The 13,421-nt window shown below is 35.6% G+C and overlaps 1 protein-coding gene across 1 annotated transcript; it reads right to left on the reverse strand.

Annotated features, from left to right (window-relative positions):
* Positions 1–854: 854 nt before the first annotated feature.
* On the reverse strand, positions 855–12,321 carry lacc1 (laccase (multicopper oxidoreductase) domain containing 1). The gene is made up of 5 exons (XM_084421385.1): positions 10,991–12,321; positions 9,301–9,479; positions 8,965–9,130; positions 5,874–6,099; positions 855–2,218 (listed from the first exon to the last, which is right to left on the reverse strand). The coding sequence occupies exons 1-5, from the start codon at positions 11,538–11,540 to the stop codon at positions 2,050–2,052; spliced, it is 1,290 nt and encodes a 429-aa protein (XP_084277511.1). The 5' UTR covers positions 11,541–12,321; the 3' UTR covers positions 855–2,049.
* Positions 12,322–13,421: the final 1,100 nt, after the last annotated feature.

Here is a 13,421-nt window from a genome sequence, read left to right on the forward strand (position 1 = left end):
GGTTGGTTTACCACAGTCATTTTCTGTAAACACGGAAAACCTACATTTACTTGCACGCTGCTGCTCGTCTTGCGTAAGTTACACTGACTAGGGTCTTTTCTTCAGTGCTGGTGAAAACATCACGTCACTCTTGGATATCTCCTCCTTGCTCCTTTAATGACTTAATGTCATTTCAGCAGGCTAGCACGCGATAGGGAATAGCTGAGATGTTTTTGTGACATTGCAAAAGCGCTGTTGGAGACCAAGCCTGTCTGTGATGCTGCTGAAGGGCTCTTGGCCACCAGCCAACAACCAGCGTCTCTCAATCTCAAAAACAAAACAACAAGCGCGCGCACGCAGCGTAAAGTAACAGCAGTGACGCGAGCGCCATCTAGCGTCGCATCATCGAATACATACAGAACAGATGTGACGTTAAACGCATTTGAGATATTGAGGCCTGGTTTTACAGACAGGATTAGGCCTTAGTTCAGTTAGGACATTTAAGTAGCTTTTATAAATGTGCCTTAGAAAAAAAAAAAAAGAAAAGTTTTTACTGGTGTGCATCTTGAGACAAAACAATGGCACTGACATATTTTAAGATATGCTAGTTGATTTCAGTTAAAACAGCGCACATGCATTTTAGTCTGGGACAAGGCTTGAGGCTTGTCTGTGAAACCCAGGGGTAAATATATGTGTACACGTGATTTTACACATGTAGTACTATTAATTGTGTTATACATTATTATAATACAATAAAAAATAGGCTATGTGATCCCACAGTTTCAAGCTTAACGTCTTAGGTTTGGCATAATGACAAGAAGGAGCTGCTTTCACAGTGATATGATTTAATTTTTTTTACAGATTTTATTTTTTACTAGCATTTCATTCATAAGAAAATGGTCACGCTAAGACGAAAGAAATCAAACGATTAGCTCCCTCTGGTTGTACATTCACAGTTCATTAAAATAGATTGTGCAATTAAAAACATATCATTTACAAAACACAAATCACTCTCATACTGACAGATATCAACATACAGTTCCTGAATGACATATTTTACGGAGGTTTCTTTCAACAGCTTCCAATAACTGGTTTGTTGACATCATGACATTGCACTCACTGAAAAGGGCCATTTCTCTTTCCTTAAATTTTTAGAATTTGTCTGGACAGCACAGCTCACAGATTTTGTCCAATACATAAATCTATGTATTATAATGCATAGCTTTAATATTTTAACAATCCAGCAGTTAGCAAATAAAATGTGGAAATTGTCCTCTATTGTACAACTATCCCTTAGTTTAAACATTAACAAATATATATATATATTTAACTATTTAATGGGGTCATAAAATTCCTGGTAATTACTTTATTTAAAGTCTTTATAACTTGGCCACCATTTTGGTCACCAACTTTATAACTAAGTCACCATTTATTGAGTCCTGAAGAGTGACAAAATCTAATCTACAATCTCTTGAAAATGTTGCCAATCAGGACATGAACGGGAAGTAAGCCTTCAAGGAATTTTTAAAAAGGGAAGTTTTACCTCCAACTATTAATAGATGTGTATGGTTTATGTGAAGCTACTTCCTCAGTCACGTGGTGTGATGCATCCATGTTATTGCAAGATTACCAGCATTAATAAACATAAAATAAGTTAATATGCAGCATACAAGAGAACATGTCAAAATAGTTTAATACATGGAATATTTATATTTTTTTAAATCCATTTGTCACACTCCAGGACTATTGAAACGAACTAGCAAAAAGTTGATCAAAAGTGGTGGAAAAACTGGGTGACCATATAAACAAACACTTTCTCTTATTAAAATGAGAAGATTTTCAGTCTAAAATCTTGATGTTGGGAAAAAAATCATGTCCATTTGTGAACATACCAAGTGACAATGTTCATAGCTGCGTCATATTTGAGTTTGGCACAAGTGGTGGTAATCCCATACAAATTAATTTATTATATTAGTAAATTTATGTACTGGCTTTTAGATGCATTTCTTGAATAAACACGTGTGGATGTAATGTTTCTGCACAATCAATCAGAGCTCGGTGAATGCAGGATTATTTGATCCACACAAAGCCAATTTGTGTCCCAAAGTTGAGTCCATCTCTTACATGTGAGAAGAATAATTCAGGATGGCATGAAGTGCACAGTGTGGATTCAGACTGATGTGGGATCCTGATGTCCTCGATGTGTGCAGGTTTAATCCCACCTCTCTCCAGCAGAATTCTAAAAGACAAAGCATGATTGGTTGGTTGACATGATGCAGTTTAATAGATGCAAGATAAAGTAACGTTCTTAGAATTGTCTTAAAGAAAAATAGTATGTTTAAAAATTTTTTTTTTTTTTTAATTATAATAAGCTTAATTTTAATAGTGCAAGCTACTTAAAGTGCTTTACATAGTTAAACCAACCTTGACACAGTGTTATTTTAGTATTATTGAGATCACAGACAGCAACATAATGTCGGCCCAGATTCGGCCCACATCTGGTACAAACGGCCCAGAAGTAGGCCGGATCTGGGCCGACTCTATGTTGCTGTCTGGGATACTATTATAGGGTTTATTACTATTTTTCTATAATATTTTATTTTAATATTCTGCTTTTTCATTTTAATTTAATGAAATTAAATTTAATTACAGTAACAGTTTTGTTCCTATAGTGTGTGAAGTGCCACAATGTGACCAGGGGTGCGTCTCAATCAGTTCCTTAGCTTCCTAGCTCGTGAATCAGTAAATCCTGTAGATGAATTCGGCGCTGGTAAGAACATTAAGGACGCTGGCTCACTACACATCAGGACGCTGATGACTTTTTTCTTGATGACTTTTCCAGGACAAAATCCTCATTGTACAACATCACTACTGGTATTTATGAACAACATTCATTTTTAATGTTATTTAAAATACAACATGGTAAAATACTTCGCTTGTTACACGTGCGACATTTCAGCCATAAATAAATGTTAAATATTAGCTCACATGATTTAAGTTTCGTGCTTCAGAACTTCGTGAACATCGATGTTCCCTGGGTTTTACGGTGCATTGTTGGACTTTATTATTTATTTATTTTTTATTTGATTGAAAGGATAGCCCCTTGAGATGTAACATCTCATTTTCGAGGGGGTCCCATTTTTTTAATAATTATTATTTATTTAAATGTTTTAGGGAGTGAACGCTTCAGTGCACTGGAAGGATTTTGAGATTGAGCCCTTCAAATCGCCAACTCTCTGATCAGTGCCCTGACTACTGAACTAGGGAGCTGATTGAGACACAGCCCAAGACAGCACAACACACACTAACAGATTCAATTCACAAACAACCAGAGTCCCAAATGTAAACACTGGAAATCTCGCAAAATCTCTTGCGGTCAAACGTGACTTTGGTGTTAAACAAACATGGCAGATGACGGGCAGGAAGATAATGGTGTTTGGACTGATTTTGTGTTAGGTTTGGGCGAAGTTGTGTTATTGGAAGAAGTCATTGTCTTCCGTCAGCTTTTTTCTAATATGGGTATCGTTTCATTCCACGTGATAATCTACAGAGTGCCTGCGGGAACAAAAGAACTTCTGATCTTAAATATTCAACATGTTGGAAATTTACGATTTGAGATCTGTGCGACCCAGATGTTTTTCTGAGTAGATTCAATCACTCTTAATACACATCACACCACAGGAAAATCAATAAAATAATCTGTAGAACCATCAAGATAATCGGGACTTTATCTAGGACTGTCGGAAGGGGAGAATTGGGCCCAAAATCGGCGTGATTATCTTGTAGTGTGTGGGTGCCTTTAAAGGGATACTCCACTTTTTTTGGGGAAATAGGCTCATTTTACAACTCCCCCAGAGTTAAACAGTTGAGTTTGGTTGAAAATAGGTCTAATAGGTTAGACAAACTTAGTCCTGGTCACGTTGGAGCTGGGGACTATTTTCAGGCGCTGCGTCATATCATTACGCCTGCTGGACTCATGGTACGGCAGCAAAGTTTCTTGATTATTACGCAGGAATGAGAGTATAGTTCCTAGCCATAGAAAATCAGCCAAGAAAATCGCAACTTTTCATTTTCCGTCGGTCTTAGTACACAATGTAACTACAGAAGAGTCAAGTTTTAAATAGGAAAAATATCGAAACTCTTTGGTCATTTTTTTGAGAGAGATGCTAATGGTCCTGTCCGATTCAATGATCTATGCTAAGCTATGCTAAAAGTGGTACCGCCAGACCTGGAGATCGGCTGAATGGATTCGAAAACGGTAAAACTCAACTGTTTAACTCTGGGGGAGTTGTAAAATGAGCCTATTTCCAAAAAAAGTGGAGTATCCCTTTAAACCGGGCTCAGACTACAGGAGTTTCAGGCAGATTTAGGCCTGATTTATGCCCTCCCAACATTCTGAGAAAAAATAGTGTCCAGGGCATCAGGCGCTTCTATATTTCTGAAAATATATTTCCCATATATGAATGATCAGTATTTTAAATGGTTTAACAGTATATTTGAAAATACACAGAATAATATGTTGTGTTAATATATTACAATATATTGAATAATACATAAGGAATTGCCGCTTTTCATATATTGAAAAATCTGTGACAATATATTTACTATATCATAATGTATGTGATTTTATATTCAGTTATATTCAGTATATTCATAATATATAGATGTATATGTGATCAGATATGGTACTGCATGTGTAATATATTGCAGATATATGTACTTATGCAACATAAACACTCATAGAGAAATATATAACGTTATACATTTCTTATATTTTTTTTTATTATTTACATTATAAATGTTTCATATTTTCAAGCTAGCTGACAACAGCACAAGCCACACCTGCATGTACTAAAGTATTTAACCAAGTGACTATAACTTTGCTGAGGAATACACAGGCATTGCTTTTAAAATATAGTAATTATAGTCTGAATGGTTTTAGGCCAATTGTCAACCGAACAACAGGCTCTATAATCTTCAGCACAACGGTAACACCAAAAACTCACACATACCAGAAAACCTTTTAAATTAGAAAATAATAGAGCATTAAACACTAACAGATCTCCCCCTATATTAATATTGAGCAAAACACATTAAATAAATAACACTTAATTTTAACATTTGCTCTCTTTTAACAGTCAGAAGCAAAGCATGCTGGGAACTAGAAATCTGTTGTAACTCATTCCGTGAATGTGTGTGTATATGTGTGAACATACATTCACATTTATATGGGAGCATGTATGTGCAATATATGTACACAATAAAGGATAAAACTTTGTGAATATTACATGTAATGCTGTTTTTGTCTTCATTTATAAATATTTTAAATTCATTCATATATAGCCATACATGATCAATGCATGTATTGCAGTATATTGAAAAATATAAGCACGGAAATGTATTATGTAATATATCGCATTATATTTTGCAGTATATTCCCATGTATTTTTGTTCCGTAAGGGTGCCGTTTAGTTTACATCCACTTCCCCGTGAGGTACTAAATCAGGCATGATAATCTTAAGAATATCTTGTAGTGTGTGATGTGCCACGATTTTCAAATCTTGTTGTGTGCGCAGGTTTGAGATCGGAAAGAAGAAAATCTGTGAAGATTCTTCAGACTACATGATGCAATGTAGTCTGTAGTCTGAGCCCGGCTTTAGTCTGCACACATGTGTGCGTCCACTTTCCCCTGGGAAATCATCAGTATTTGTTTCTGCTAATATTGCCTTTTACATAAATCACCTTCATTCTTGAGGTGTTCATTACTGTGAGTCACTTCAGGGAATGACTTTACCTACGTGAGTGACACAGAGGACTGAGGGATCAATAAAACAGGTCTCTGGAGAACAGTTGAAGTCAAACCAGGATTCCGCTGGTTGACCTTTGACCTTTACCTGGTTGCGAGTCTGATGTCGACATAAGGTGTAGATGAGTCCATGTTTCTAACACAGTCTGGGTGTATGGCGTGAAACTCTCCGGCCGAATCTTTCTCCAGAGTAAAGCAGCATGGCCCAACAGAAGGCCCGATCACACACACAATGTCTGCAGGACTGCTGCCAAACTCTGACACCATGGCGTTCACTGTTGCCATGGCAATTCCCATTAGGGTCCCCTTCCAACCTGGGACACACACAAGAAATACCAGATAAACACTTGTTCCATTATGCTATAGCTGGTCACATCATTTCTGGCATAGATGTTATGTATAAACACAGAAAATGATTATACTGTGTGTATCTAACTCTGAAATAGCATGAACAAGGATTATGTAAGCAGAGCACTGAGAGAAACTCAATTACATTAACCCTTCACGGAGTACTCCAATAACTGAATTTCACATAAAACACATTGATTTATATGTCTGTCAGTCATGAATGTGCTGAGTTCTGATTGAAAATGCACTAATTTGGAAGAGCCTGCAATGCCATCACGCAGATGAAACTTGAGTCGTGCTTATTATAGTTTGAGGTATAAAGACATTATATACTTCTGTAAATAATGTACATTCATTTAATATACGTGTGTATTGTATATAACGTGTTTATGTAAATATTCAATTATCATTCATTTAAATCATGTAAATTGTGATTTTTGATTTTTGATTTTTGTCTGTTCTTATGTCTAATATGAAAATATTTTTTTCATAATAACATATTGAAAACATATTATTGAATATAACATATTATTATAGCATTTTGGTTAGATAGGGGAGTGTGGGATGATTTGTGCCAGGGGGGAAGTAGTTCCACCCCTTGTTTCTGGAAAACCATAGAAGAAATTGGTCATGTGACCACATCATTTTGAAAAGCAATCACTTTTACTCATCCTCCAAAGAAGAGAGACACATGGCATGAGAGTTAAGCACATTTTAGTGCAATAAACTGTTTTTTCCCTTTCAAAGTAAAATTTCTATGATTAAGGTTTTTTGATTGTAGTGTCTGAACAATTATAGACAAGTTTGAAAACATTTCACACATGTTTTAGTGCTTTAGTAGGCTACACAATGATGAGTCTATACAGTTAGCATGATGTTAGCTCTTAACTGCTGGATCATGCTAGTTTTTCAAACTTGTGGGTCTGGGGTGATTTGTGCCAAAGGGCCTGGGTTAAGTTGTGCCAGATCCAGACCACCTAGACCTACTGTACATACTCACAGGGGATAATCTTGAGAAGTGAGGAGATGGGCATGCCTCATCATTGTTTGACTTAGGCCTGCCTGCTATTTGTTTAATTTAGCTAACACTGATTTCAGTTTTGAGTTTGCACTATGTTATTAAAGAGAAGTTTTATTCCGTTTTTAAGTGGCCTATGTCACAATAGGATGTTTAGAAATTAGCCTAGTCACTTTATTCTTATATGTTACATAATTGACAGACAGCGCTATGTCAACAGGCATCTATTGCTAAAGCCTTTTTGCCTGAAATGATTCACAAATATCATATATTGTGTTGCTATGGCACTCTAAATGGTTGCTAGGGCATAGCTTGATAGCTTCACAATGATCCTGAGAGACTGATTGGTTGTCTGAGTAAAATGAGCCCGCCCCCTTGTCTCTATGACACTGTGATCCAGAGTTATGTTCAATACAAAATCCCTATGCAATTGACCATAGTAGGAAGAACGCATGCTATGGTATTCCAGGGTGACAATATCTAAATAAACCTTAAATGAGTAATTTTGTATTGAATTTATCTTGCTTTCATATAGCATTACGGTTCATAACATTAAAATGTTCTGTTTTACTTCAGAAATCACTGGCACAATTTCCCCCCCCAAAGGCACAACTTCCCCCGCGAGACCACTTTTTTCCCAAAAGCTATATTTCTGAAACAATTTATTTCAGATCCAAAGTTATTGTTCTCAGGGATGCAACACATCCTGAAATATATGTACATCCTTAAGTTGAAGGCATTACTGCCATGGCCTCACTTTAAAGTCACTTTGAGTAAAAACTGGCACAACTTTCCCCTATGTATTTTATCTTGGTTAACCATAATCATGATAATTGCACTGTAACTGTCGAGTCTGATGCACTTTATACCCCTCAAACAACCATGTTCAAAACTATGGAAGCCTGTTGAAACTATGATTCTTATGATCTTTAAAACTTTTGCAGTAAATGCTTATGCTTAAATGCTTGAAATTAGTTTAGTGCACTAATTAATATTAATTGCCTACATATGAATTTATGATTTTTATTTACAAAACTTTAAATAAGAGTCTGACAAAGCCTGACATATGAAATAATAGTAAGATTTTTTTTTTTTTTTTTAAATGGAACGCTTGTTAAAAAAAAAAATATATATATAACAGAAATCTAAACAAAGTTTGCATATGTGTTTAATGTTTTGTGTTTGTTTTATGGCCCTTGTATGATATAGCAGAATATAGATCTCATATTGAGGAGGATAGAACACATTACTTTTATTCAGAGACCCAAATTGAGCAAAAATATGCAGTTTGGTGGAGATGTTGTTATTTATACTGCCAAAAAACTCAGATTTAATGTACCTTGTAATTTAAATAAATGAGATTTTTATTACAGGATTGTCACAATATCAGTGGTCACTCTATACTTTATATCTGTAAGGTGACAAATAAGCTCAATTAAACTGCTTGAGCCTCAACTCATTTACACTGCGTTTATTTTATTCAGGCTACTTTAGTACTGGAGTGAAGTGCAATGACCGGTGGGTACATTTCCTTCTCCACTTCCAGTGAAGTGATTTTATTCTCTTATTCCCTTTATGGCGTTCGTTCGCAGTGCCATACAAATTAGTATAATGAATTGAATCACTATAAGGTTATGTAGAACTAACCATAATATATAAATTACATTATTATTGAGTGTATTTAGGGTTAAACCTGTCAAGAAAAAATGACATATTTCAGCCTAAAATCAAAAGAACGAAAGTAGAAATTATATATCTTTTTTAAAGAAAATCAAGTCTATTTGTAGGAGCATTGCATTGTGATGAGACTAACCTGCATGTGCCACTCCAATGACCTTTCTCACGGGGTCAGTGAAGAGCAATGGCATGCAATCGGCCCCCGGAGCCGCTATGACAACTCCAACCTGATTGGTCACCATCCCGTCGTAACTGTCGGGGGCCGGTTTGCCCATCACCCACACATCACTGGCATGATTGCACTGAAGTCAATAACACATGCAATATGCAGAAAATGTTTAGTGTGAAAGATCAATGAGTGGAGCCAGAACTTCTTTGGCAGAATGTAGAAATGCAGTGGTATGCGTTTAAAGTTATGATATGCTGCTTGCTCTTAGACTGACTTCCTCATATTTTCTTTGTGGTAAAGTACCTTTATGAGGTTGAACTGCTGAGGGGTAAAGCCAGCCTGCAGGCCGAGCCGGCGCAGGTTCTCGGACACCACAGCTCTGGGGTCTTTGCGCCGAGGGTTACAGAAGAGGTTCAGTGAGCTCAGGGTGCTGATGTAGGAGATTCCTCCAGTACGAGTGGTGAAGCCATGACCAAAGCAGTCTGTGAATGAGAAGGAAATAGATATATTAGCTGCTTCTTTGTCTCTGCTTACTCTTAACTTTCACGCAGCCAACACTCGCTGGCTGTGTTTCCTTCACTATCTGTTCCAATTATCCATTAATCCCACAAAGCCTAATTGAACAAATTTAACACATGAATTTTTAAGGCCTCTTAATGATCAACATTATCAAAACTTTGCTGGGAAACCTGTTGTACACAATCTACTGCATGCCTTCTGCCCACTAAATAGTTTAGACTTTCTCAGGAAGACCAAAAAAAAGAGGCTTTTTAGTGTAATTGTAAAAATGTCCCTCTTCAGGTTGTGGTACACGTGTCTTTTTGCATTAAAATCTTGTAAAACGTAATAACTTTTATATTGTTTGAATAATTCTGAATGAACACTTACTGGACTGAAGCTACTTAGGTTTACTTGATTATACATACATAATTAAAAATGAAAAAATCTTAAAATGTATGTAGCCTATTAAATATGATACAACAGGCTTTTGGGGAGCATTTATTTGTTCATCTGTCAATCATCATTGTATTGCATTGCATTATATATTTAGCATACACTGATTTTATCATAAAACTATTTAAATATCATCTTAAAATAAAGTATAGAGTGACCACTGATATTGTGACAATCCTGTAATAAAAATCTCATTTATTTAAATTACAAGGTACATTAAATCTGATTTTTTTGGCCATAAAAATAACAATATCTCCACCAAACTGCATATTTTTGCTCAATTTGGATCTATGAATAAAATGATGTGTTCTTTCCTCCTCAATATGAGCTTCATATTCTGCTATAAAGGGCCATAAAACATACAAAAAACATAAAACACATACACAAACTTTGTTTAGATTTATTTGAGATTTCTTTCTATTTTTGTAGATTTTAAATGAATGGTTCCATTAAAAAAATATATTGTTTTTCTTACTATTATTTCATATGTCAGCATTTACAGCTTTAATAATAATAATAATAATTTTATCAATAATTGATAATTTAATAATATAATAGTAAGATTTCTTTTTTTCTTTTTTTTATAAACGGTTCCATTTAAAAAACTATTATTTCATATGTCAGGCTTTACAGCTTTAATCATAATAATACTAATTTTATTAATAATTTAAATAGCATTTTATTGTATTTAGTTTTATAAATAAAAATAATAAATTCGTATGTAGACAATTTATATGTGTAACCCAACTTTAAGCATAAGCATTTACAACTAAAGTTTTAAAGATCAAAATAATAATAAATTCACTGAATATTTGTAACTGTATTACTGCATATTTATTATTCCAAATTAAATTATGCCAGCCCTCAATCTCATATAGTTCCTGTTTTGTAGACAGTGAACATAACTTTCACATTTTTACTATATTACTAGTTCAATAAAAAGCATGCAACGTAAATAATAATGAATAGTACATACGTAAGTATAACCTCAAAGGTAAAATACGCGTATAATGTGATCATGAAGACGAACACCGCCAACCTGAAATTACAGAAGACCTGAGAAGTGTAATATCTCCTTTGACCGCTGGGAGGCGCTGTAGAAACGTGCAGAGCTCGTGTTTAGCGTCAGCTGCCTGCTGAGTGCTGATGTCTGTGTGTGTGCAGATACCCAGGGGACACGAGTCACAGGACACACTATCATATATCATACTGTACTCAAAACTATATGCAGAAGTGAAGAGGAGCTCCTGGTAGACCTGAAACAATGCTCTCCCGTGGCTCGAGGTCATGATCCTCACATTACTAATGTCTTCTTTGTCTATAGCCTGTTTGAATGAGTATAACGAGGCTGAAAGAGAGCTTTTGCACAGGACCTGTGGGGAATTGCTGAAACCGATAAACATCTCCAGAACAGAGCTTCTTGGAAATCTGTCAGTCCCCACGGAGCTCTCTGGATCCGCTATGACGAAGACCGGTTCCTGTGAGCCATTCCCGGTCAGTGCGCAAAACTTGCTGATGCGCCTTTTCACACAGATGTCGTATTCTGAACTGCGGATATGTGTGAGATCCACAAGAGTAACTGCAGACATTATCGCACACAGACACGCTTGCTTCGCTCTCACGGGGATGGAAGTTATGTGGACGTGCAAACATACCACATATGGTTATATGAGTTACAAACGAGGAACTTTTTTTTATTTACCACGAAAATAAAATTTCCTCTGTCCCAATCACTTCCTGAAAAGAGTGTAGCGCCGCCCTCAGTGGAAACTCCTTATCAGACGAGGGCCTCATGTAGTACAGCCATAGATCTATTTCTCACGCGACGTATGATAGACATTTCTCAGATACAGAATTTCCAGTCAGGTGCTACAGTTTGTGTCGTTTTCATTTTACCCGTTGTCTGGCGTTTTTTTTTTTTTTTTGACATGCAGGCTGTCAGATGAGATTTCATCATTAACTTCCACATTAAGTTCTGAGACCTAACTGACATTGTCAATAAACGTTGCATTGTGCCCATAAGAATATAATACATGCCTATATATATATAGTATATTACAGTGGTGGAAATGGGCAAAATTCACTGGGCAGACTCTTTTAAAAAAAAAAAAAGAAAGAAAGAAAAAAGAGATCATCTGGCTTTAGATGACCTTTCAGATGTTTAAAAACCTTTATAATCTATAATAACTAAATTATATAAATTATTTATTTTATGTTTTATTTAACCCCCTGGGGTCGGCTATTGCAAAAAAAAAAAAACGTGTTTTTCGTAAAATAAAATATAAATAAACATGATGCCTTGTCCCGTCTCTCTCAAAGTGAAGATCATTCTGAAATGCGACAGAAAATGATCTGTAACTCCGCGAATGCTTTTCACTGTGGCATGAAACATGTGTCTTTACAAAGCTTGAAGTCTCCATTTTTAAATGATGTAAACTACAGTATATAAAAAACAAATATTCTCTGTTTAAGTAATCCATATGAAAGCAACGACATGTACAGTTTCTCCAGTCCGAGCTAATTAACTCTAATGTGACCACGCCCACGCGTGCAGGAGCGATTGACATGCAAATGATCCACGTGGAGGAACACAGAGCTGTTAATGGACTCTTTACCTCAAAAACAAGGGGGAGGGGTCTGGGGTATTATTTAAATAAAATATTATTTACAAAGAGTTTAGCCTAAATTGATTACCTCACAACAAGGCTACAATTAGCCACAAAAACTTATTTCTTTTTTTCTTTATTCCCTTAAATGCCTATTAATCAATAACTAAAATAACACATTAGCTTTAAAAAACCCTACAATTAATAAACAAACATTATAGACCGTTCTTATTTATCCGTACAGTATTACATTACCAGTAGATTGTATTTAATAGATTTCACTTTGTAACTGTTAAACACATTTGCAGTTGGTTTGTAAAAGGTATCATCATTACATGATTGGCCTGTATTACATTTACAGTTTTGACCAGCATGTGTCGCCATTTGTGTGTGTTTTGTGCATCTCACGCATGTATTTCTGGATTAGCCTACAGTGTGCGTTTCTGGATCTGTTATTGTTTTGTTTTTTTCACTCGATACGTGTAACAGAAATTCGATTTCGAAATCCGAAAAGCTCTTTTCGAACAAAACAACCGGTTAATTTTAAGATGGTCATTTTTTTATTATTTTAGACCGGATCATTTCAGCTACGTTAATACAGCTTACCCATACGAAAGTTTCTGTTATGACATCTGTTAAAGTAACGGTTTCTATTCAGATTTTCGAACAATATTACAGTTCATCATCCAAGATTATTTATTTACCTCAAGCGGTCTGTTTTGAAGTTCTGTGAGTAGTAAGAAAGACGCGCACTGATAGAGAAGCATTTCGATTGGCTGCAGTCTACTCTGCAGGCATTGGCCAATAACAAAAGACGACATAGCGCAGCCAATTTTACAGAATGCCATTGATAAATATCAATAT

Source organism: Rutilus rutilus (genome assembly GCF_951802725.1).
Source record: "Rutilus rutilus genome assembly, chromosome: 10".
In the NCBI taxonomy this organism is placed as follows: Eukaryota; Metazoa; Chordata; class Actinopteri; order Cypriniformes; family Leuciscidae; genus Rutilus; species Rutilus rutilus.